At 32.4% G+C, this 26,239-nt stretch overlaps 4 protein-coding genes across 5 annotated transcripts; 3 read left to right on the top strand and 1 right to left on the bottom strand.

Annotated features, from left to right (window-relative positions):
* The first annotated feature begins 4,057 nt into the window (after positions 1 to 4,057).
* On the top strand, positions 4,058 to 6,163 carry LOC110634057 (transcription factor MYB26). Its single transcript, XM_058150708.1, has 3 exons — positions 4,058 to 4,558; positions 4,908 to 5,037; positions 5,164 to 6,163. Exons 1-3 carry the CDS (start codon positions 4,426 to 4,428, stop codon positions 6,002 to 6,004), a joined length of 1,104 nt encoding a protein of 367 aa, XP_058006691.1. The 5' UTR covers positions 4,058 to 4,425; the 3' UTR covers positions 6,005 to 6,163.
* Positions 6,164 to 9,459: 3,296 nt separating this feature from the next.
* Positions 9,460 to 12,803, bottom strand: LOC110634076 (uncharacterized). Of its 2 annotated transcripts, none has more exons than XM_058150698.1 (3): positions 12,467 to 12,803; positions 10,579 to 10,672; positions 9,460 to 9,829 (listed from the first exon to the last, which is right to left on the bottom strand). In XM_058150698.1, the coding sequence occupies exons 1-3, from the start codon at positions 12,732 to 12,734 to the stop codon at positions 9,820 to 9,822; spliced, it is 372 nt and encodes a 123-aa protein (XP_058006681.1). In that variant the 5' UTR covers positions 12,735 to 12,803; the 3' UTR covers positions 9,460 to 9,819. The 2 variants fall into 2 exon arrangements, with proteins under 2 accessions (XP_058006681.1, XP_021638661.2); XM_021782969.2 differs by having other exon boundaries at positions 9,460 to 9,794; positions 12,467 to 12,802.
* A 1,248-nt stretch (positions 12,804 to 14,051) lies between these two features.
* Positions 14,052 to 18,804, top strand: LOC110634074 (putative disease resistance protein RGA3). Its single transcript, XM_021782965.2, has 4 exons — positions 14,052 to 16,956; positions 17,730 to 17,937; positions 18,061 to 18,148; positions 18,232 to 18,804. The coding sequence occupies exon 1, from the start codon at positions 14,097 to 14,099 to the stop codon at positions 15,780 to 15,782; it is 1,686 nt and encodes a 561-aa protein (XP_021638657.2). The 5' UTR covers positions 14,052 to 14,096; the 3' UTR covers positions 15,783 to 16,956; positions 17,730 to 17,937; positions 18,061 to 18,148; positions 18,232 to 18,804.
* A 4,415-nt stretch (positions 18,805 to 23,219) lies between these two features.
* On the top strand, positions 23,220 to 25,323 carry LOC110634103 (putative disease resistance protein RGA3). The gene is made up of 2 exons (XM_058128412.1): positions 23,220 to 24,111; positions 24,431 to 25,323. The coding sequence occupies exons 1-2, from the start codon at positions 23,220 to 23,222 to the stop codon at positions 25,321 to 25,323; spliced, it is 1,785 nt and encodes a 594-aa protein (XP_057984395.1).
* The last annotated feature ends 916 nt before the right edge of the window (positions 25,324 to 26,239 follow it).

Genomic DNA, 26,239 nt, shown 5'->3' with positions numbered 1-26,239 from the left:
TATGAAAGAGTGAAATCTTTAATATTGCCTGAAAAAGAACAATTAATCTTGACATATGCAACCTTATCCTGACTTGATTTAGCGGCTGAAGGCATATCGTAGTTGTCAAGTTAAAGTTTCAACTCCCTCAATCTCCCTATTAAAAAAAAATCTTGATATACAAATTATTTCAAGGATATACTTAAATATGAATTAAAAAAAAAAGGGATTGAGATTCTCTCAAGTTTGTGTGAATACTGACTTATCATATTTGTATAAAATTTTAATCATTTAATTTTTCTTTTGATACTTTAGATATTGTTAAAGGGAATAAGATTTTCAAAATTTGAATCCCTAATCTCCTATATTATGTAAAAATATATAATACCTCTGTGATTTAATATAGAATAGTTTATATGTAATGACAATTCAATTAAAATTATAGGCATGTATATAAGTAGATCTCACAAAAAGTGTAATCATTATGTAGTTATTTTTTTTAATTGATTTTAATAACTGTAATTTTATAGCGGCATGCCATTTTCTGTAACCTGTTTACATGAAATCACAGTTTCATTGTAAAATTACTCTCATTGAACTACTAATCCAATGGCCTCAAAATCAAAATTTATTCTTTTATTAATGTTTCATATATGGGGTATGTATGGCATTTGGAATTGTGAGCACCAAAACACAAACGTGACATTGCTATTTTTAACTATAAATTTTAATTAACAGGTAATTAAAAGGTGCAATTAAAGTAGGTTGTAGAAGCAAAAGCCAAGAAGCTAGATAGATTCATTATGCTACTGTACTCTTTATCCAGCAGCTGCACAAGTAGATGGAGGAAAAAATAAGTTGGTCCAAAATAGGTTAGTTAATTAGAACAAGTTATATCATTTTCAACTACATTTAGACACTGAGTACAAGAAGGAAAGAAAAAGAAAAATTTTGGAATATTTATCCATTTAGGTATTCTTCACTTACCAAAACCTAACATTATATGGAGAAATCTAAAATTAAAGATTTTTACATTTAATATATATTATTCTTACTAAATTCTTCAAATATTATTTTTTAATATTACTCAATTTGGTTTATAAATATACCCACTTAAAGAATGGCTAGGAAATTCAAGATGGTGGGGTTTCATATTTGATTGGAAAATAGGCATGCATATAAGTTGCCAATTAACTAAGATATCTAATTAATCCTCCAGTGAAAAAGCGTAAAATTAAAGAGAAATCTGCTTTAATTCCTCTATATATATTGACATTATTGCAAGAAGACAACAGCATTACAAAAACAATCAATCAAATGAGTCAAGTGCTTGGAGCCTTCCTTTATTGGAAAGTGCATGAGAGAGTAATGAATTAATTATATATAATGATGCACAGAGAAATTAATAATTTGAACTCAGTAAAACCTATATTAGCGACACTCAATCCTAACCTCCAAGTTTCTTCAAGAAGAGAAAAATATAGATAGTTAGTTTACAATATTTAAGGTTTCATAGATATATACTAATTAGGTGGAATGTCAATGAGATTTTACTATAAAAATAAATGTTTGATTTAACCATAAATTTACTGTAAAAGTGTGTTATAAATTTATGTCACAGTATATGAATTATTATAAAATTATAATTATAAGTATTTTATAATAAAATTATAATTATAATAAAAAATTATTAATATCAATAATTATTATTGTAAAAAATTTATTAATAAAATTATAAAAATAATAATTAATATCATTTTTTTATGTATTATTAATAGTAATTATTTATACTGATATTATATATTAATTTATTATAATAAAATTAATATCATTACAACATTTTTACTGTTAATTATTATTATTATTATTATTATTATTATTATTATTACATGTAATAATGGTGTAAAAAAAATTACTGTAATATATAATTAAATATTTAAATTTCACCTTAATTGGAGTTAAATGTGTTAAAAATAATAAAATAAAAAAGTTGTAATGATTGATCATAATTCATCATAAATTTATTTTTTTTTTTGAAAATTCAATTTCTAAGTAAATATTTTATTTTAATAGAAAGTGAATATATTGTGTACAAAATGAAATTAATTTGGAAAATTTTATTTATTTTAATACGTAATCAATATGTAATTAATAATACTAATTATGATCTTCCTTTTCCAGGGGACACGAGATACCTGCACAAAGATTAAAAAACAAGATCAAAAGGAGCTTCTGGCGTCGGATAGTCTGCTTGACTTGATTGTTTGATTTTCGGTCATTTCAGACAGTATGTTTTATTGAATTAATAATTAAATATTTAAATATATATTTTAAAATTTTAAAATATTGAATATTTTAAAAAAAATACTTGAATTATTGAAAGAAAAAGAGATAGTAAATAAGAAAATGAACAAGATAATAGAACTTCATAAAAAATAGAACGTTAATAATACAATTATTGAATGTTTTAGTCTATAATAGTAGGTTAATTGAATAAGATATTCTGATTTGGACACTTATTTAATGAAAATCAACTTATAAATATCTAATATATTTTTAAGTTAAATAATTGTTTAAAATTTTAAGTAGTTATGTGTTTATTAAAGTATTTATAAGTGATTAATAAATAGTTGATATATATAATAAAAAATAAATTATAAGTAAATTTATTATTAAAATAATAAAAATAATATTAAATAAAATTTATAATGAAATTTTAAAAATTAAACGAGGATAATATAATAAAGTATTTAATCAAATTATACTATAGTAAAGTATTTGATTAACTAACTTATAAGTACAGAACTTATAAGTATTAAAATAAAAATTTAAAATTTTTTTAATTAATAAGTTCAATTTATAAATCTAAAAATTATTATAAATAAACATGTCAATTTATTTTTAGAGTTTATAAGTTGATCAAACCAGTTCATAAGTTAATATAGACATACTTTTAGTTCAATATATAAAAGTATATCACTAATTTTACATCTTTGAAATTTTATTCTATCAATTTTTTTAAAGAAAAAATAAAAATAAATGAACCATAATCCTTTTGACTTTCAAGTGAAAACAAATAAATAATAATGATTAATAATATAAAAGAAACTTTGTGCTAAATCCTTCTAAAATTGATAAAATTAATTGTCAAGATAAAAATCTATGATGATAAATCAGTGCCTAAATTATGAAATTTCTAGCAGAAAAGCATCCTCTCATAATTACTTTTTCTACATATATGTCTCCCTCTTTATGCAACTATGTGACCTACCTCTAGTCCAATCTTTTAATCCCACACACCTTTCATCTCCAATTATATTATATTATTCCTCTAATTATTTCCATCATTTCAAAGGAATCCCAGCTGTAACCAGGCCCATTAGTAAAATCAATTTCTTTATTCTGTTGCATAATTTCTTCTTACTTAATTGTTTTTTCTTTTTCCTTCTAAGTTCTTCACTTTCTCTAAATTGTTAAATCAATCAGTAGGTAGAAAGTGATGTTTTTCTATATAAAAAAACCCAATATAACAATACATATTAATAGAATTAATATTTTATGTAAATTGAAAATATATTTATTCTTGAAATTAAGTTGTATATAGTGGGGTAATTCACGTCCTGTCAATTGCAAATATTATTATGTGAGAATTTAATTAAGCAAAGCATAATATATAATCCACAGAAAGGGTCTAGGGTTCATCAACCAATTTGTTCACTGATTGAATCTCGATCATGAGCCAAAAATCATTCTAAATAAACAGTTTGATGGAATGTGAACCTTCAGATGAGATTACTTTTCATGCATATATAAAATTGAATTGAACCATGGCTATGCATGGAGCTATAGATATGCAAATTAATTGAGGTCATGTATATAATTTTTGAATCCAACTCTTGAGTTGATGATGATTATATAAAAATTGCGACGATAAGTCCAATGTGGGACCAAGGAAGACAAAAAGGGACCCACGATCTTTGCATGAATGACACGTGGAGAGTGGAAGCCCAATCCTCCCTGAAAGAGCAAAGGGAGGATCCCATTATAAGCCATCCAAGTCTCCCAGTATATGATTCTGCAGCTTTTAGCCTTTTGCCCGCAAACCCTAATTGGGGGCACAATGGTACAGCTCCTCACATTAAATTCTCTCTCACTGCTGTACTACTCTCACTCATATTGATCGTATCATCACCATTTTCATCATTTCCTCCATTTTTTTATTATTATTATGTAATCCTCAGGGCTTCTACTGTTATGTGTGTTGGTTAGGTAGGGGAGAGAAAGAAGCTAGAACCCTTTTCTCTATGTGTACTGCTTTTTCCATCTCCAGCTCTTTTCACTTTTATATAAACAATACCCAATACTGATTTTCGTCTGGCAGTGGCTGTAATACTCATTTCAGAGAGAGAGAGAGAGAGAGAGAGAGAGAGAGAAGGAGGGAGAGTGATGGGTCATCACTCATGCTGCAACAAACAGAAAGTTAAGAGAGGACTGTGGTCACCAGAAGAAGATGAGAAACTCATCAACTACATTTCAAGCTATGGCCATGGTTGCTGGAGCTCAATTCCTAAACATGCTGGTATTAATTAATTATTTCTCTTTCTCTGTTACACACACACACACATGCAGAGAGAGATATGCAGGTCATTTCTTGATGATTTGAATTTAATATATAGGTCCATTTAATTTCTAGATCGATTTCCTTCCTATTTTTTAATTTCAATAATTTAATTACTAGATTCTATCCCTTCTAGCCTTGCAGGCTAATCATATCTTGCATTTATTTATATTATTTGCCTAATTTTTCCACTCTACTTTTACTTATGGGGTTCAAATTCCACGGTATTTGATTTAATTCCTCCTCCTCCTCCTGCTTCTTCTTCTTCTTCTTCTTCCTCTTCTTCTTCCTTATTAATTCTTTGATGCAGGGTTGCAGAGATGTGGAAAGAGCTGCAGATTAAGATGGATAAATTATCTTCGACCTGACCTAAAACGTGGAAGCTTCTCTCCTCAAGAAGCAGCTCTCATTGTTGAACTCCATAGTATTTTAGGCAACAGGTAAAATCATTAATTAAATAATTAATTGTCATTAGCTATATAAAACTTATCTTATTGATATTAGTTTTTGTAATAATTTACATATTCTTGTAATATATATTCCAATGAAGATGCGTTTGCTGACAGATGGGCACAGATAGCTAAGCATCTACCAGGAAGAACAGATAATGAAGTGAAGAACTTCTGGAATTCAAGCATAAAGAAGAAGCTTATCTGTCATGATGTTCCTGGTTTAGCCACCTTCGCTGATGTTCACAACCCAAGTGGTGGTTCTGAGGAAGCTTTCTTCTCTCTCACTGGAAACCCTAATCTCATCCTCAGTACTGCTCAACAAGACCAGCACTACCTTCCTTCCCCAGCTTCAATGCTGCAAAGTTTTGGCCAAGGAGATGTCAAATTCAACCAATCCAATAATTACAATCTTGATTTAGATAATTTCACGCCCTCAATAATCCCATCACCACTAAATAATAGTTCATCTTCCTTAGATCCAATGTGGGCATTGCCTTATCCACCTCAGCACCTTGATCCAAGTCATCAAGAAGATCAAATTTTGAGCAATGGCACAGGTCCACATTATACTGGAGATCACAAATTTAGTCAGGACCAAGCTATTGCAATAATGCCTAATTATGAGAATCAAGGCATGTTGCCTATGATGCCAAAGCTGTCTGAGATCATTGAAGGAAGTGTTTGCTGCAATATCCAATCATCGTCATCATCGTCTGCTGCCTTACAAGAAGTACTAATTGATCCAGTTGCTAGACTTCCATGTTTTCCTTCAGGGTCTTATAATCCACATGAAGTGCCTACAAATCAGATGGAATACATTGATGCAATCATGTCATCACTGCCATCATCTTCATCATCCTCATCACTATCAGCATTCTCAAGTGTTCAATTTGGTGCAAACCCTAATAATAATAATGTCAATAATCTTCCTTCAAGCTGCAGCTGGAATGCCTAAACTAGCTAGCTAGACATGGGTGGTCTAGCGTGGGTTTTAGGTGTTGTGTATAGATTCATTTTGGTACAGTGCATTTGTATCCTGAAATATGCATAAGATGGTAAGTGCAACTCTTACGGAAAACCTAAATGTTACTAGTTCAGGCTCTTCAGAGAGTAATGCTTGCTGAGGTTTCTTAAATATATGTGTAGGCTCTTTTGACATGTTCCTCACCTAAAAATATTTCCATGCCAGTAAATTCGCCTATACTGATGTACCCTACATTATATATATATATATATATATATATATATATATATATATATATATATATATATATATATAACTTAATTCTCAAGTCAAGTACTTATAGCATCTTTCTCTCTCTCTCTCTCTCTCTTTCTCTCTCCAATTACCAAGGTTATTGTGAAATTAAGCATACTAAATCAACATTCTTTTTTTTTTCTCCCAAATTATATAAGTAGTTGTTTTTTTTGCTTAGGAAAAAGGTTAACTAATTCCCTAGACGATGATGTTATATTGATGTGTGCTTTAATAAACTGTGTTAATTAAGGTTATAGATAGCGAGGGGTGGTCTTATCTTGTGTGACTTTTTATGGTTAGTTTTATTATGTTGTTTAATTTTGTTAGTATTGAAGAAGATGATCATAGAGTCAACAATTTTAAATTACAAGTTAAGCAAATGAAAGAAGTTCAGAAACTGCAAAAATAAGAAAGTTGCAACTCTAATCAAGTTTAAATAAGAAGAAAGGCTTGTGCTAACTACTTGGCGTTGGTTACATCAGACATGCATCACATCCCATTTTTAGTTCGATTAATGGCAGACCATCTACCGTTTAACTTTAGCTGAAAGATAGATTTCCTCACAAGTAATGGACATGATTTTTCGTTTCTTGTGATGAACTTGTAACCTTGTTCGATCGGCTTTATATATTTTATCATCGACGAAATGTCTCCGCTAGCTCTTCCTTAGCCCCCCAATCCCAAGGATCAGAAGTGGAATGAAGATACTGCTATAATCATCTGCTCCTGGTACATGGGATTACATGTAATGACATTAACTGCTTCCAGGTTTCTATAACTAATGATGATGTTGAAAACACTATGGCGCATCAATGCCACACAACAAGGACATCCATTGAGTGGTGGGGCAAATTAAGTAATTTCAGTTATCTTTAAGATGATGAGATTTTTGGAATCCAACGTTGAAAGAATATGAAGTAAAAAAACAATATATAAGTAGTCAGATTAGAACATTAACTTGGCTAGTTATTTTAATATATAAAATAATCTAATTACTTATATAAACCCAAATTAAAATGAATTAAATTGTAATTTGCCCAACACTCTTTCTAAATTTAACATGGTATCATAACTTTGACTGAGTTGTAAGTTTCAACCGCCATAAGGCTGTATAATTGAATCCGTATTGGGTTAAAAATAAAAATATAAACTAATCGTTAAGAGACAACAATGTGGTTGCACTTGAGAGGGGAGTGTTGGAATCTCACATCGAAAGAATACGAAGTAAAAAGAGCAATATATGAGTAGTCAGATTATAACATTAACTTGATTAGTTATTTTAATGTGTAAAGTAATTTAATTACTTATCTAAGTCCAAATTAAAATGAATTAAATTATAATTTATCCAATACTCTCTCTAAATTTAATATGATATTAGAGGTTGAACTGAATTGTGGGTTTCAACTGTCTACAAGACTATTTAATTGGGTTCGTATTTGATTAAAAATATAAATTAATTGTCAAGTTACAACTATGTGGTTGTATTTGAAGGGGGAGTGTTGAGATTATAAATCTCACATCAGAAAAGTATAAATATAAAAGGATAAATATAAGTGATTAAATTATAACTTTAATTTAATTAGTCATTTTAATATGTAAATATCTAATCACTTATATAATATAATAAATTAAATTATAATTTCACCGACACTTTTAACAGAGATAAAGTCAACGAAGTATTAGGTCATCAATGTCCTTGTGTGTATGTAAAGTGAAAATTTTTCCTTCGTCACACAACTCATAATGCTCACATCATTTAATAGCTGCAAGGACCATAGTGCTGGGCTGCAGTGTACTTTTCACAAAAATGCTACCTACACACAAAGCTGGAGAAAAAGCTAGAGTAGGTGATAGAGTGAGAGAGAGAGAGAGAGAGAGATCTGCGCGTTGTTCGTCTTGTGAAACCTAGCAATTTTAGTAGGAAAAGACTCCATGAAAAAAATGAACAAGAGACCTGCCTGTGCTATGGGAGGCAAAGATTAGTAATGTATAAAGATGTCCATCTCTTTTATTTTTTTCAATACAATTGTTGGCATGTGTTTTTCTTAAACAACATATAGCACAAGTGGGCCTTTTTCAATGCAAGATTCGTCAACCTTTTATTCCTTTACAGAGGATGGCTTGTCTGCAAAGTATTCAATTATTATTATCAAAAATTCAAACTCTGCTTTCAATGATTAACACTATCAGTCTGTGATTACAGGCTCTTCTTCTTGCCTTTCAGAAATAGTACGAAACTTACTACAAGATTATTCTCTGTTTATTATTCAACTAAAACATTGTAAGCTTTTGTTATTAAAGAGTCCATAGTCTTTAGTGCATCCTGAAAAGCAACATAAACAATTAGGCAGTAGCAGCAACTTTAATCGAGCGAAAATTCAGTCACCTCACCTCATTCTATGCTGGCCACTTCAGCGCCCCAAGCCAGGAAGACTCAAAATGGCCGAACATAATAGCTCAATCATTGCCCTTTGTGTTCCTTTTTTTTTTTTTTGAACCGGCCACACATGTTTTACGGGGCACACCTAATCTGGCCCACAAAGTGTGGACCAATTAGCCGATGCTCACCAGTCAGTCACCGCTAGGAGTGTTTATAAACTCATCCATACAGAGAAATTGAAAATCAAATTATAAGAAATATAAAAATCAAACCAAACTAAAATAACTCAATCTCCTAAAACTAAAAACCAAAATGAACTAAAAAAATCAAATTGTGTTGATTCGAAAACAAATTGTGTTGATTCGTTCCAATTATTTGGGCTGAACCTGAATTATGAACACTGTCACCACCACTGCTGAGTCAATTCATTATAACCAATGACTTAAATTGCCATACAGGATACCTACATTATCAAGGATCAAATACCATAACAAGATGATAAGGTACTCGCTCGCAAGTTGCTTTACTAAACACTCCAAACGTGAACCATAAAGCAAAAGTGGGTATCACTATATCATTTGGAAAAAAATATTCCACAACGATTGGAAGTTCATTGACCCAACAAAGCACAATGCCACCATTAACCATTAGAGGTCATTCTGAGCTAGCAACCTTATCCACACATAACTTAGTACAAAACCCTTTTCTTTAGTGCTCTAATAATAATAATAATAATAACAATAATAATATATAACTAAAAAAAAAAAAGAGCTTCTGCAGACCATATCAAGATGCATATATCTTCACAACATTCTCGAGTTTCATCAAAATTCATACAAATATTTATATGGAAAAGAAAAATCATAAAGTAAGCAAATGAAAGATGTAAACTGCGTCGTAATCCTACAAGGCATTTGGGGTAGGCTGAGCCACCAAAATGGGGCAAAGGTCTTCTCTAATTTCCTTGGTCATACCATGAACAACGGCGGCTTCTGCAAGCAAAATTTATTACTCGACCAATGTGATGACAGATGCTAAGCAGTAATCCTTGACCTACCTTTTGCTATTCTTCGAGCAATGACTCTCCTACCACCCTTGGTTGCCTTGCTGCTCATACACCAAATTGCATTAATCACACAAACCTATGCAATTTCAGCAAGTTTACTCAACATATATACATATACAAAACAATGAAACCCTGTTAATGCAGATCTCAGAGTATGCAAGTAAAAGGAAAAGAAAGAAAATAAAACAGAGAACAGTTCAAAAAAGAGGCAGGCAACAGAGCTTTGGCAGGAAGGCCACCTAGACAAAGCCCTGCCTATGGCTTCAAGTCGTTAAACCATGAGCATTATCTTTAACCATTTTATTGGAACAAAAAAGTAGCCCCAATATTTTATACATCGGGGAATTTAACTTCGTCCCACAAGATGCACAAGACGAAGCATCCCAGTAAAACGCAACATTTTCAAGCAAATTTTACACTTTCATCAGACATCTCGATTTCTTTATTTTAAGTTCTAAAAGATTAGCAATCATTCCTAAGTTCTCTGTTTCTCAAAGACATTTATTGAGATTTGAGATTTTCTCTAGGTGCCAGGCTATAGTTTTAGGCGGAAAACTGCTCCTTTTTTTTTTTTTTTCGGCTGATGTAGATTCCAGATCAGTGTTCTCTAGTTTGGTAAAAAGATAAGTAACTCGTAATTTTTGGGAGTGATTTAGGAAAAGAAACATATTAGTTAGGAGTGGTTGTTGACGATGTACTAAAGTTTTGTTTGTCTCCTGTACAAGGGGGTCATGCAACAATGAAAGTAAGAATAAATTTTCAGAATTTTCACTTTTCTCCTAGAAAATCAGTAGTCCAGTTGTGGGGAGGAAGAGAGAGAAATACCGCGCAAAGAAACCATGATTTCTCTTACGCCTGATGAGGCTGGGTTGGAATGTCCTTTTAGGGAATAAGAGCATTGGCTCACTTGATGAATCACCTGAATAAAAGGATCAAACCAGTCATAAATTAATCAAGAAGGAAAAGCAAAAAGTTCAAGGTAATCAGTAATTGACCAGGCCAGCCCCATGCAACCTCCATTCTAAAGTTGTAGAATAGACATATCAGTAGTGCTTAGCAACAATTACTTATTATAGGATCAGTTCCGCAAGCCAAAATGCTATCCACTCAACACTTCATATTTTTATTTTTTGCAGGAAATTGTGTAAGGTAATTTTATTCTAATGATTTTAGCTGAACAAAACAAGATAAATCTGAACCTCATTAAAATCCTGGCAATACCTCTTGGACTGAAGAATTTTCCATGAGCCAGAGAAGGGACATACAATTGTTATAAGAGATCAATCCAAAATTAGAATTGCATCAACTCTGTAGAATCAACTAGGAAGCTGGCGACTATGTTTAGTGATAATATCCAACAACAGACAACCTTTTTCCTATACTCAATGTCAAGTGTCAACAATCACAACATTTCTCAACTATATGTCTAATCAAGCAAGTATTCAGATTCCTCAACAGTAAGCTAATCCAATTGCTTCAAGACAAAAAGCATGCTTAACACGGGCATCATATCAGCATGTCCTTAGATTCCATAGCATGTCATCTTAAATCATTAATGTGCTGCCTACTTAAAACAAGAAATTTACTTCCAAATGTTAATGCTTGCAAACTGTCTGAGGATCAAAACGAGAAAGACTAAAAAAAAACTCCATCTTAGCTACATGGCATTTGAAAATAATGTTATGCATCACAAAATAATTCCAATGGATACCGTCTTTCCAAATAAAGCATGCATTTCTAAATACAGAATACAGCAACAAAGGACCAATGGTGCAAGTGTACTGATAAATAAAAAGGGTAACCTAGCAAATGGAATATATTGTTGTAATGCATGACGGAATACCATCAGCTATTAGTAATAAAAGCATGAGCTGAATTGAGAGCCTAACGATTGACTACTAACTAAACGTAAGATGAAGAACAAAAAATTGACTGATAAACAGTGTCTCTAACTAAGCACAAAATATGACCAATGACTAAACAAGAGAAGGCATAATACGATACCAATGCCCAAAGATGATTATTGTAGCCTGACAACAATTATATTCTATTAGTAAGCCTCTGCAATAATATCAACCCCAAGTCCCAACTAGTTTGGGATTAAGTCTTAGTTGTTGTTATTATTGTTGTAGTAAGCTTCTGCAACAAAGGAAATGAGAATGACTAGAAACCTAAAGATACATGATTGGTAAGGATTCAAAAAGTTGATCTTCTTTCTATTCACCTTTTTTCTTTGTTTTTTTTCAATAAGGATTTAAACACTAGGAAATAGTTAAAAAAAAAATTGCAACTTAATTTTCTCCAAAAAGTTGGTATTAGCAAATGAAGATTAACAAAAATGCAATTGCCCAGGTAAAAGATTCCACAGTACAACTTCCCCTGTAATGGCATGCACTGCTATAGTGAAAATGGAGGTGACAGGAGTTATCAATGTATAATTCCTAGAAGAAACAGGTATCTCCTGCTGCTTTTAACAATTATTCAAAAGCATCAACCAATTAAAAACGTAACATACAAAAAAAATTGACAGTGACAAGATGATAAGCTGAATTAATATTGATACCCATTTGCCAGTCATGTACAATTCAACAATGAAAACAAAAGCAATGCGCTTTTTCTCCTAAAAGTAACAAGAAACCCACCCCCCACCACCAGAAAAGGAAAAAAAAAAAAAAAAAAAAAAGAGATCGATATAGAGAGAGAGAGAGAGTACCGTCCGGCAAGAAGAAGCGGAGAGAAGGGAGACCAAAGGGATGGAAAAACTCTTCTTTGGCAAGTTTATTAACGGAATGGGCATCATTTTGGGGCAAATCGTAAGAGGTTTGCAATTTAGAGGGAGAAGGAAATAGCTGAGGAGTGATTTGAAAGCTGTGAGATACAATTTGAGCATTGGCCTTAGGGTTTTGGTGGAGAATCGGATTCGATAAGAACATGCGGTTCATCAGTGAAGCTCCGGTTCGAATTAGGGTTTTGGACGCCATTGTTTTGGATAAAAATGACCGGTTTTCCTCAACCACAAACCCTAGCGAGGAGTGTTAGCTTGAAGTGAAGTGACAGAGAGCGAATAAGAACTTCGATTGGGCATCATGAAGCCCATGATTGTCCTCCAAAAGCCCAAAATGTTCAATTTATTGGGCCTAATGACTCAATTCATAAACTTTATCATTACTATTTGGAGATACAGTTAAATATTATTTAAAATTAACTTTAAATTAAATTAGTACATTTTAATTATAAAAATTTCCAAATAATTAATAATTTTTTTAAAAAAATTTCCAAATAATTAATATTTTTTTTTCTAATTATTCTTTAAAAAAATATTTCAAGTGTTATTTTTTTTTAAAATATATTGAAACCATAATTTTGAACATGTTCAGAGGTCCATATGGGAGGAGAATATAAATTGGGCTTTTAAAAGCCCACGGTCGTCCCAAAAGCCCAAAATGACTTGTTTATCGGGCCTGAGAGTTTTTTTTTCGAAGATCGGGCCTGAGAGTGACAGCATTAGTTTCGGTATATTCATCAATTAGAAATAACTAAATTTAGAAAATTTATGTTATAATTAATTTGACAATAAATTAATATAGAAATTTCAAAGACAAAATCTAATACTTAGAATGGGTTTGGTAGAAAGCTAAAAAATTTAATGATAAATATTACTTTTTAATTTTTAAATATCAATAAAGTGAAATGTTAACTCTTTAAGTATTTAAACTAACTATAGAATTTGAACATTATAGCCTTTTGGAAATAATTTCATGCCATTGATTGAACCACTTATTGGTCATAGATTAACTATTTTTGTTACTAATTTATGTGTACGTATGTTTTATTTGTTAACAAAAAAAAATCTAAATTTTAAATATAATTGGTATTAATTAAAACCTTAAATAAATCTTAAGTATCTTGATCTAAAGCCAATTCAATTCATTTTTGCTAAACAAAAAGCTTGTAACGCAAACATGTCGACCTTTTTCTTAAGGGGATGGGAAGGGATAAAGTGTCTCAATTAGCTATTTGATTAAGAATATGCACAAGGAGGGAACAACTTATTCCTCTAGTAGCAAGGCAGGAACAAATAGTGAAATTACAGGCATGGCTTGGAACAATTGTTAACTGGGAAAGTAAGCAAAGAATCAATTAATATGGGCATTTCTTTGAGAAAGGTTGATGCCAAAACCAGCATAGAAGCAAGGTTTTGCTTTGGGACACACCAAACAAAGGATTCTTTCGCTTTGCCATTTACTATAAATGTGCTGCCATGGCAGCATTGTCATAATATAAGCACCCTTTATTTTTCAATTCTCCTTTCTGATCAATCAATTACACTCCACCTTTCAACTATGGCTGACGTTCTTGTTTCCAAAGTCTTGGAAGAACTAACTTCAATCGTTGCTCGAGAGATAGAACAAGAGGTGAGGCTCGTTGTGGGTGTCAAGAAAGAAGTTCAAATGCTGACTACCAAATTCCAGCTCATCAAGGGCGTGCTGGTGGATGCCGAGAATAGACAAGTGAAGGATGATGCGGTCAAACTTTGGATGCGGGAGCTCAAAAACATTTCCTACGATATGGATGATGTGCTAGACGAGTGGACCACTGCAATTCAGAAATCCCAAATTATGGGAGATGAACGTGTTTCAGCTGAGAATAAGAGGAAGGTACGCTGCTTAATCTGCTTCTCTTGCTTTCGTTGTAGAGAAGTTGGTGTACGTCGTGATATTGCTGTCAAGATTAAAGATCTCAATGCAAGATTAGACATCATTGTTGATCAACAGCATGCGTTCAACTTTGTTAGTTTTCAAAAGGAAACTAAACAAGTAGAGCGATTTACAACTACATCTTTCATTGATGTAGCAGAGGTCAAAGGTAGAGACCAGGAACAAAAAGCAATAATGAAGAAGTTGTTGACTGAGAGTAGCCAAACACCAAGCCTCCACATCATCTCTATTGTAGGGATGGGGGGAATTGGAAAAACTACTTTGGCCAAATTAGTCTACAACGATGATGAGGTGAAAACCCATTTCGAAACGAGAATATGGGTTTGTGTATCGGATCCCTTTGATGAGATTAAGATTGCCAAGGCGATCCTTGAATCTCTCACAAATGAGGCTCCAAATTTGCATGAATTGCAAACTATACTGCAAAACATACGCAAATCTCTAGAAGGGAAGAAGTTTCTTCTCATACTTGATGATGTGTGGGAAGAAAATTCTGCAAAATGGATACAATTGAAAGATTGTCTCAAATGTGGTTCACCAGGAAGTAGAATTTTGGTGACCACACGTAAGGAGATTGTTGCAAGTGCAATAGGTTGCATTGACATACACAAAATAGGACAATTGTCCGCAGAAGATTCTTGGTTTCTATTTAGTCAAATTGCATTTTTTGGATGGAGCAGTGGAGAGCGTGAGCCACTCGAACACATTGGTAGGAAAATTGCAAGCAGGTGCAAAGGATTGCCTCTTGCAGTGAAGACTCTAGGAAGTCTTTTGGTCACCAAAAAATCGAAAAGTGAGTGGCAAACCATCATGGATAGTGAGGTGTGGGAACTAGAAAATGCTGAAGTTGATATTTTTCCCCATTTATGGCTTAGTTATAATGATTTGTCCCCACCATTGAGGCAATGTTTTTCTTATTGTGCCATTTTCCCCAAGGACCATTTGATGGAAAAACGAAAACTGATAGAGTTGTGGATGGCACATGGTTATATTAAGGAAACAACAAAAAAAGACATGGAGACAATTGGTGAGGAGTATTTTCAGAATTTAGCTTCACGCTCTTTCTTCCAAGACATCAACATAGATGACAATTTCTATGACATTTCATATACATGTAAAATGCATGACATAGTGCATGATTTTGCCCAGTATATTAGGAGGGATGAATGTTTTAGCATGGAGGTTAGTAGCTCTGTTGAGTCAAGTATGGAATCTGTCAGTAATGAAGCACGTTATTCGAGGATAGTGCTTGCAGGAAAAGGCTCATTACCGGGCTACTTTATGATGCAAAGAAACTACGCGGCCTCATAGCTCAGTTCGAAGGAGGTTTTGTGGTCACTGCAGTGCTATCTAGTTTTTTCAATGAATTAACTTGTTTGAGATCTTTAGATCTAAGCAATCGTCACATTGAAGAAATCCCACCTACAATAAGCCAATTGATACATTTGAGGCAACTTGACTTGTCTTCTAATGATCATCTGAAGTCGTTGCCTGAAACATTGTGTGAATTATATAATTTGCAAACCTTAAATGTTTATGGTTGTAGGAATTTGGCAAAGCTGCCCGATGGTGTTAGAAAACTCGTTAACTTAAGACATCTGCATATTCGTGGTACAGGCCCTATTCTTATGTCGAAAGAAATTAGGAAATTGAGCTTTCTTAGGACATTAGAGTGGGTCCAAGTTTTTTATGATAGAGAAGCATTCTCTCTTGGGGATCTGGAAAGTCTGAACCTTCTTCAAGGATTGCTTATGTTATCGGGCCTAGCAAATGTGGACGACATGGATGAGGCTAAGAAAGCACAACTCAAGAAAAAGAAAGGAATCAACAGAATGCGATTAGCTTTTAATGGAAAGGAAAGGGAAGGGAGAATACGTCACGATGAAGAATTGCTTGAAGTCTTAGAGCCACACGCTAATTTGGAGACTTTAGGAATACATGGTTATGAAGGCTCAGTTTTTCCGGATTGGATCATGTCACTGCTTAATTTGAAGCGTGTTTATCTCACACGTTTTAAAAACTGTGAGAAATTACCTCCTTTGGGAAAGTTACCATTCCTTGAAAGCCTTGTATTGGAAGAAATGGAACGCCTGAAAAAGTTGGGCGTTGAGTTTTTGGGAATTGAAACTTCAAGTCAACAAGAGATTTCGTCATCAGTCACCGTCTTCCCCAAATTGACAACACTTGGATTAGGTCCCTTGAAGGAGTTGGAGGAGTGGGATGATGGAATGAACAAAAATGGAGAAGAAAATGTTACCAATTTTACAATCCTGCCATGTCTTTGTTCTCTCTATATTTGGCATTGCCCAAAGTTGAAGTTGGAGGCGTTGCCAGATTACCTTCTCCAGAAGATGCCTGCATTTCAAGGCTGCTTAACAAAAGAGGAAAGGAGGGAAAAGGCCAAACAAATCTTACATCTCTAACCATCAAATATTGGTAATGAGCATGTGCAAGGATGAGACACCAACAGATTCCATGGGATTAGGTAATTTCTTCTGTTTCTTTATTATCCTTATTTTTATCCTTTTCTTTTTATTTCATCTGTGAATTAGTCAGCCACAATGATAATTACATATCTTGAAATGGAATGTCTTTTCTTTATTTGTAGCTCATAGGCAAAATCTCCTTGGTGAATCAAAGCAATTGCGTCTTCATGTGCAAATCCATCACAGCCATTATGTTATATCCTTCAATGTACTGTGTATAAATATTATACTAGAGTAGAATCTCTATATTCAGTTTGGACTGAAAATAATGAACTAGGGCTATGTTTTGCAGGAATCTTTCTGCTGCAACTTAATCTTCAATGTTAGTTCATACATTTAAAAGAGAATGCGCAAGTTCAAGGCACCTTACACACTGAAATTGGTTTTAAAGACTAAATGAATCAATCAATTTAGCTAGTTACGGTAAAAGCCATGTGAAACAATTGCAGATTTCTTGTTTCTTTATCCCTTCTTCTTACTTTGCTTATACCTTAGCTATTTTATTCCATCCATGAATATCTTTGCTTCAAATGTAGGGTAAATGGGCAAAATCTACCTGTGGTGGAATTAAGTAATGAGATCTTCGTTTGTGGCCCTATTCAACGGAGTTGTAGGAGAATCCTGGTTTGTCTTTTGATTAGAGTATAGTGCATCATTATTGTATTCTTCATTTCAAATGTGTGTGACCAATGTGTCGGTGAGTTGGAGGAGTGGGATGATGGAATGAACGCAAATGGAGAAAAAGATATGACCAATTTTACAATCCTGCCAGGTCTACGTTCTCTCAATATTTTGGTTTGCCTAAAGTTGAAGTTGGAGACGTTACCAGATTACCTTCTCCAGAAGATTTCTGAATTTCAAGGCTGCTTAACAAAAGAGGAAAGGAGGGAAAAGGCCAAACAAATCTTGCATCTCTAACCATCAAATATTGGTAATGAGCATGTGCAAAGATGAGACACCAACAGATTCCACGGGATTAGGTAATTTCTTCTGTTTCTTTATTAAACTTATTTTTATCCTTTTCTTTTTATTTCATCTGTGAATTAGTCAGCCACAATGATAATTACATATCTTGAAATGGAATGTCTTTTCTTTATTTGTAGGGCAAATGGGCAAAATCTCCTTGGTCAATCAAAGCAATTGCGTCTTCATGTGCAAATCCTTCATTGCCATTATGTTATATCCTTCACTGTATGTGTATAAATGTTATACTAGAGTAGAATCTCTATTTTCAGTTTGGACTAAAAATAATGGACTAGGGCTACTTTTTGCAGGAATCTTCCTGCTGCAACTAAATACTCAATGTTAGTTCATACATTTAATAGAGAATGCGCAAGTTCAAGGCGCCTTCCACACTGAAATTGGTTTTAAAGACTAAATGGATAAATACAATTTAGCCAGTTAAGGTAAAAGCCATGTTAAACAATTGCAGATTTCTTGTTTCTTTGTCCCTTCTTCTTGCTTCACTTGTACCTCAGCTATTTTATTCCATCCATGAATATCTTTGCTTCAAATGCAGGGTAAATGAGCTAAATCTACCTATGGTGGAATTAAGTAATGAGATCTTCATTCGTGGTTCTATTCAATGGAGTTGTACAGGAATCCTTGTTTGTCTTTGGATTAGAGAACAGTACATCATTATTGTATTCTTCATTTCTAATTTGTGTGTGCGACAAATGTGTGTGTGTGTGTGTGTGTGTATATCTTAGAAAGATTCATGGATCAATGCAATTTAGTCAGTTACGCTGGTTAAACTAATTGTAGACATAAGAGGGCCTTCAAACGAGGTTCAAAACCTTGGGACAATTGTTACAATTCTGTGAGAAATGCCATACATTTATCAATCATATGACTATAGCATAATTATCCATTTTCACTTTTGAATTATATCGGACAGAGTGCCCTTATTTTTTTTATTCATTCCTCTACAATTTAATTATTGCATCTATTGGCGAAACCATGCCCATTGTGCGGTAGGCAATTTATCACCTTAAATTTTGGAATGAGCATAGAGATCTAATTATATAGTTATAGTTTTGTCCCCCTTAATGATTAACCAATGCCCACCATATGGCAACTTAAAACCAATGCCCACCTTCAACAAAAATCCTAGCTTTGCCACTGACTTTAATGATACAATTAACCATATGAAATTCTGTCTTGGGATGCAGTATTGAAAGAATCACCATGCATGTTAATTTCTTTTCTAGTTGAGCAGCAAACTTTCAGCATTGCAGAAATTATTGGATGTAGTTTTGCATGATTTTCATTAGAAACAGTTTTCCTGAACCATAATTGTTTGTGGCTTTGTGCCAACTCATGCCTACCAAATATGTAATACTTTCCAACATTGTAAAGTTGCAGTTGGACTTGGTGAAATTCAAGGTAAACGGAATTTGGTGATAGAATACTTTAGGAAAGTGTCATTTTTCAAATCATGATCAATGTTGGTTAACTGGATGCTTCATGGAATTGGCTTCTCAAACTGAATGTATCAATCCATTCTCAGGGGGTGAGGTATGTGGACATCAAAACGAACTTTATCTTTGGTTTGTGCAAAAACTTATAGTTGCTTCTGATGCATTAGTGGTTGAAAGTTTTATGGACCATTTATGTAGTAAGCCGAGCAAAAAGTTTTATGTGATTTTCCTTTTTTTTCAGGTGTAATATTGGAATCTTGGTTTCAACCTGAAAATATAATTCTAATTTCTTTTGGAATCTTGGTTGGCAGAGCCAAGATTCTAGAAAGACAGCCTTTGATTCTTGTAGATATGAGCGTTAGGCACGATCTAGATGCTGAGACATATAGTTAGAAGTCTTAGAACCACCTCCTAATTTGGAATCTTAATGGATACTTCAACATTACCTCTGATATCTTAATTGTTGAAAGCTTAAGAAGAGCCATTTATGCAGTGAGCAGCACTTATGGAACATGTTATGTCTAGTGGCGGATCTAAAAAATTTTTTTTCGGGGTTCGCATATAAAAACTAAGTAATAAATTATTATAGAAAATTAAAAATACAATATTAATATTTAATAATTAGACTCTATGAAATCTAATACCCTTTCAAATGGTTAAAAAAAATATATATATCATTGTTAATGTTGCCACATATATATCTCTCTTTATATAAGTAACTAAAAGTCATTTATCAATTTATTACATGTATAATTATATAATTTTATCTTGACAAATTTCATTTATCGAAAAAGTTATAGTATAATAAAAGTACATAAACTTTGAAAACACGAAATGCTTTTTTTTTTTGTCTCAATCAACTTTAAATTTTATCAAAAAGATGGTTCAATAATTAAATTAATGAGAGGTCAATATATACAAACATATATATATACAAAAGAATTTTCAAGAAAAAGAGGGGTCCCTCATTTTGTGCACTACATCCGCCAATAGTTGTGTCTGCACATCTAGCGCAGGTACATCAAGAATGCCAATGTTCCAGGGTTTGTGATATCTGAAATTGTTTCTTAATGACAGCATTTGGAAGCAACATATCATCAGGAATGTCTTCTGTATTTAGTTATTGCATCTATGATCTATTCCTTATTCTAATGATACAACCATATGAAAATTCTTCTTGTGATGCAGTATTGATAGAATCATCCTGCAAGTCTATTTCTTTTCGATCTGATCAGCAACTTTCGGCATTATAGAAATTTTTTGACCTTCTTTTTCATGCTTTTCATTATGTAACACTGTCTGATTCAAAATAATCCTTCTATTGCAAAAGGTGTGACTGGACTTGATGAAATTCAAGGTAAATGAAATTTGGACTTCATGAAATTTAGTGAGACAAGACTTTAGGGAAGTATAATTTTTCAAATCATGCTCAATGGCGATTAACTGGATGGATGCTTCATGGAACTAGCTTCTTGAGCTGAATGTATCAATACATACTTAGAGGATAAGGTATACGGACACCAAATTCTTGATATCATTCACACACTCAGTACACACCTTTTCATTCATAAGGAGAAACCAGACAAGCATATCTCTAAAAATAAAGGGAAAAGGAGTTGTAAAGGGAGGCTTGAAAGTTGAAGTGTTTACAACATTTGTTAAAGGAAATTTACTGTACTATGAACAGGGAACTTGGAGAATAAAAATAATATTATATAATGTATTTTTACCGAGCTCATTTGATGTTTTTACTGAAAATCGTATTCAAATAATGTTCATCATTATTCAAATAAAAATAGAAATAAAAATATTTACGTGTGATATAGCTCATGAGTTTTCAATATCATTACTTATTAAATAATTTTAGCACATTGAAGATTTGAGAACGTCGTATATATAGCGTCACTTGATAAAAAAAATGATGAAATGAAAATCCATTTTAACTTAATAGTTATTGAACTCATTCTCATATAACTTCGAACTTATATTAAATTCACCTAAAAGTATATCTTAATTTTTATCAAATTCATTTGATTTGTTTAATAAAAATCATATTCAAATAATGTTCAAATATAAAATAAAAATATTTAACTGAGATATAGCTCATAAGCTTTAAATATATTTTTAAATAATCTCATATTTATCATTAGAATAAAAAGTTAATTATAATTTAATTTCATTTTTATAACTTCAAATTTATTAAAATGTAATTATTGGCATACAAATAATAAAGAAAATAGGGATTTTTTTTTAACTTTTAATTTATTATTATATATTTTAATAAGTTATAATAAAATCAATTACATAACGTGATCGAGATATTTATTTCTTGAAAAGATAAATTTAAAATAGTCAATTTTAAAAATTACTTGTTATTAAAAATAAAATAATATCAATTTAAATTTAACATATTAATATTTATTAAATTATATATAATACATAAACATAAACATAACTGTTCTTGTATTTATTTTTAAAGAAAGTATATATCAAGATCATAATTTTTATTTCATTTTTTTATATATAAAAAATTAATATTTTATTTTAAAAAATATAATTATTTTGAAATTTTTATTCACTAACACTATACTTTCTTTGTTTAAAAAGATATATAGTATTTTATCATCAGAGTCAGAAAAAGACATTTTTAGCCTTCTTTTTTTAATTTTGCATGAGTTTTTAGATAATAAAATAATAATTATAAAAAAACTTTTAATATTCTATTTAAGTCTTAAAATTCTTCAAAAATAAAAGTCGTAAAAAATTTTATATAATTACTGCCATAGAAAATTAAATTAAAATTAACATTTGAAATTTAAAATTAAATGTTGTCATTCACCATATATATATATATATATATATATATATAATGTATCAAATTTATTTTTTTTACTAACTTAAATTTGTATTATATTAATATAAAGCAATTAATAAGTATTAAATAAAATTTGAAAAGATTATAAAATTACAAGTTTCATTAAAAAAAAAAAGATTTATTTTTTATTTTTCAAACGATTTCAAGTGAAACATTACAAGAAATGGCATTTGGGAATTGTTATTCAATTACAGCATTCGGAAGCAACACAGCATGCATCATGGGATGTCCTTTGTTTCCTCGGAGTTTCATCAGAGAACGTGCTATTTTGACGTTGTATTTTTTGTCTTTTGGTTTGTTCCTCGCATACCTAAGATCTCTATTTCATACAGTCAATCTCTATGATGATTTCTATTGGGAGAAATGAATGATTGTCTCAACTGTAGTTTTTTAATTTAATGTGAATAAGGTGAGATTTTTCGTGTCATTTTCACTTGTGGTCTCTCTGTTTTTTATTAAGAATCTCTGCTGTGTTTAAATGTACAGATCCCTTGATTTTGATCTCAATCTCCTTCATAGGCCCATGTCCATCCGTTTTTAATGATTCTTTTACTTTTCTCTTTAAATCTTTTTCCTATTTTTCAGGAATTAAATTAGGCTAGAAGAAAAGGAAATCCTAAGAATTTTGAGAGAAAAGGAATCAGATTTTATTTATCTTCAACAACTGAATTACAGAATGATCCTACATACATATATATACAATATGAGTTAGCTATTGTAATTGAATCTGTGCTACCGTAACTAATTTTGTAGACGTGACTTATCAATCTAAAACTCTAATTGACTTTGGGGCCATTTTGACTTTGCCTTCTTTGCTGTCATTGCTTCTTTGATCAGCTAATACCTCCCGCAAGCTGGAGAATGAATGTTAAGCATTCCCAGTTTGGAAATGATCTCTTGAAATGGAATAACACCCAGTTTGGCCAAATTAATCAACAATGATGATGAGGTGAAAAACCATTTCAAAATGAGAATATGGGTTTGTGTCTTGGATCCCTTTGATGAGATTAAAATTGCCAAGGAAATCCTTGAATCTCTTACAAATGTGGCCCCAAATTTACATGAATTGCAAACTATATTGCAGAACATACAACAATCTATAAAGGGAAAGAAGTTTCTTCTCATACTTGATGATGTGCGGGAAGAAAATTCTGCAAAATGGGAACAATTGAAAGATTGTCTCCAATGTGGTTCATCAGGAAGTAGAACTTTGGTGACCACACGTAAAGAGATTGCTGCAAATGCAATAGGCTGCATTGACATATACAGAATAGGGCAATTGTCCGCAGAAGATTCATGGTTATTATTTAGTCAAATTGCATTTTTTGGATGGAGCAATGGAGAGCGTGGGCCATTCGAAGACATTGGTAAGAAAATTGTAAGCAGGTGCAAGGGTTTGCCTCTTGCAGTGAAGACTCTAGGAAGTCTTTTGTTTACAAAAAAATCGAAAACTGAGTGGCAAACCATCATGGATAGTGAGGTATGGGAACTAGAAAATGCAGAAGTTGATATTTTTCCCCATTTATGGCTCAGTTATAATGATTTGTCCCCACCATTGAGGCAGTGTTTCTCTTATTGTGCTATTTTCTCCAGGGACCATTTGATAATAAAAGAAAAACTGATTAAGTCATGGATGGCACATGGTTATCTTAAGGAAACATCAAGAAAAGACATGGAGAGAATTGGTGAAGAGTATTTCCAGAATTTAGCTTCACGCTCTTTCTTCCAAGATATCAACATAGATAAATTTTCATACATTTCATATACTTGTAAGATGCATGACATAGTGCATGATTTTGCCCAGTATATTAGGAGGGATGAATGTTTTAGCATGGAGGTTTGTAGTTCTGTTGAGCTAAGTATGGAATCACAATAAAGAAGCTCGTTATTCAAGGATAGTACTTGCGTAAGGCTCATTACAGTCGCTTTTATGATGTAAAGAAACTACGTGGCCTCATAGTTGAGTCTAAAAGGGATTCTGCGCTCACAACAGTGCTACCTATTTTAGTCAACGAATTAACTTGTTTGAGATCCTTAGATCTAAGTTATTGTAAGATCAGAGAAATTCCATCAACAATAAGCCAATTGATACATTTGAGGCAACTTGACTTGTCTTTTAATAGTGAATCAAGTCATTGTTGCAAGCATTGTGTGAATTATATAATTTGCAAACTTTAGATATTCATCGTTGTAGGAATTTGGAAAAGCTGCCCCTTGGAATTGGAAAACTTGTCAACTTAAGGCATTTGCACAATTTTGCTTCAGAACTATTACCGTTGCCAAAAGAAATTAGAAAATTGAGTTGTCTTAGAACATTAGAGTGGGTTTATGTTGGTGATGATAGAGAAGCATTCTCTCTAGGGGATCTAGAAAGCCTGAACCTTCTTCAAGGATTGCTTGTTTTAGAGGGCCTAGGAAACGTGGGCAACATTAATGGGGCCAAGCAAGCACAACTCAAGAAAAAGAAAGGAATCAACACAATGCATTTTACTTTTGATGGAGAGGAAGGGGATTGGAGAATAAGTCACGATGAACAATTACTTGAAGTCTTAGAACCACCCCCTAATTTGGAGTTTTTAGATATACTTCATTACGAAGGCACAGTTTTTCCAAGTTGGATCATGTCATTAACTAATTTGAAGCGCATTGTGCTCGACGATTTTAACAACTGTGAGAAATTACCTCCTTTGGGAAAGTTGCCTTTCCTTGAACGACTTGGTTTGTGGAGCATGAAACGCCTGAAAATGTTGGGTGTTGAGTTTTTGGGAATAGAAACTTCAAGTCAACATGGGATTTCATCAGCAGACGCTGCCTTCCCCAAATTGACATCACTTGTATTAGGTTCCTTGGAGGAGTGGGAAGAGTGGGATGATGGAATGAACACAAATGGAGAAGAAGATATTACCAATTTTATAATCCTCCCATGTCTTTGTTCACTATCGATTTGGGATTGCCCAAAATTGGAGTTGGAGACACTAACAGATTACCTTCTCCGGAAGATGTCCGAATTTGAAGACTGCTTAAAAAAAGAGGAAAGGAGGGAAAAAGCCAAACAAATCTCAAATCTCTAACCATCAAATTTTGGTAATCCATGTACAAGGAAGAGACACCAACAGATTCATGGGATCAGGTAATTTCTTCTTCTTTTACTTTTCCTTGTTTCTTCTGTTTCTTTATTTTTATCCTTATCTTTTTATTTCATGCATGAATTAGTCCGCCACAATGGAATTTTGATATCTTGAAATGGAATGTCTTTTGTTTATTTGTAGGGTAAATGGACAAAATCTCCTTGGTGAATCGAAGCAAATGCATCTTCATGTGCAGATCTATTCAGTAAGGTTGTTTATGTAGATGAAACTGCTATTATGTTATATCCTTCACTGTACGTGTTTATATATTATACTAGATTAGGATCTCTTTATTCAGGCTAGACTAAAAATAATGAACTAGGGCTATGTTTTGCAGGAATCTTTCTGATGCAACCAAATACTCAATGTAGTTCATAAATTAACAGAGAATATAGGGTAAATGGGCAGAATGTACCTATGGTGGAAGAAAGTAATGAAATCTTCATTTGTGGTTCTATTCTGTTGAGTTGTTACAGGAATTCTGGTTTGCCTTTTGATTATATTTAGAGCATATTACATCACTATTGCATTCATTTCAAATATGTGTGTGCGTGCACGCACACTCAAAACCTTGGAACAATTCTGTGAGGACTGCCATACATTCGTCAACCATGATTCACTTTTGAATTATGCAAGAGTGGGCTTTTTTATTCATTCCTCTACAATTTAAGTATTGCATCTATGATCTGTTTGTAACTCCAATGATACAATTAACCACATGAAATTTCTTGTTGGGATACTGTATTGATAGAATGACCATGCATGTTTATTTCCTTTACGCTTGAGCAGGAAACTTTCAGCATTGCAGAAATCTTTGGAAGTAGTTTTACATGCTTTACGGTAGAAACTGAGGGCCTGT

The sequence above is a fragment of the Hevea brasiliensis genome, chromosome 1 (assembly GCF_030052815.1).
Source record: "Hevea brasiliensis isolate MT/VB/25A 57/8 chromosome 1, ASM3005281v1, whole genome shotgun sequence".
Lineage (NCBI taxonomy): Eukaryota > Viridiplantae > Streptophyta > Magnoliopsida > Malpighiales > Euphorbiaceae > Hevea > Hevea brasiliensis.
This window is presented reverse-complemented; position numbering and strand designations above follow the sequence as displayed.

What these genes read in the sequence shown, in the direction of transcription:
- LOC110634103 (XM_058128412.1), top strand. Translation starts at nt 23,220, where the DNA reads ATGAGAATATGGGTTTGTGTCTTGGATCCCTTTGATGAGATTAAAATT. An exon ending in TTGTAGTTCTGTTGAGCTAA is followed by an intron (nt 24,112 to 24,430) that starts GTATGGAATCAC and finishes TGCAAACTTTAG; the next exon opens with ATATTCATCGTTGTAGGAAT.
- LOC110634074 (XM_021782965.2), top strand. Translation starts at nt 14,097, where the DNA reads ATGGCTGACGTTCTTGTTTCCAAAGTCTTGGAAGAACTAACTTCAATC.
- LOC110634057 (XM_058150708.1), top strand. Translation starts at nt 4,426, where the DNA reads ATGGGTCATCACTCATGCTGCAACAAACAGAAAGTTAAGAGAGGACTG. An exon ending in CTCAATTCCTAAACATGCTG is followed by an intron (nt 4,559 to 4,907) that starts GTATTAATTAAT and finishes TCTTTGATGCAG; the next exon opens with GGTTGCAGAGATGTGGAAAG. An exon ending in CATAGTATTTTAGGCAACAG is followed by an intron (nt 5,038 to 5,163) that starts GTAAAATCATTA and finishes GTTTGCTGACAG; the next exon opens with ATGGGCACAGATAGCTAAGC.
- LOC110634076 (XM_021782969.2), bottom strand. Translation starts at nt 12,734, where the DNA reads ATGGCGTCCAAAACCCTAATTCGAACCGGAGCTTCACTGATGAACCGC. An exon ending in CCGCTTCTTCTTGCCGGACG is followed by an intron (nt 10,673 to 12,466) that starts GTACTCTCTCTC and finishes CCTTTTATTCAG; the next exon opens with GTGATTCATCAAGTGAGCCA. An exon ending in AATCATGGTTTCTTTGCGCG is followed by an intron (nt 9,795 to 10,578) that starts GTATTTCTCTCT and finishes GTGTATGAGCAG; the next exon opens with CAAGGCAACCAAGGGTGGTA.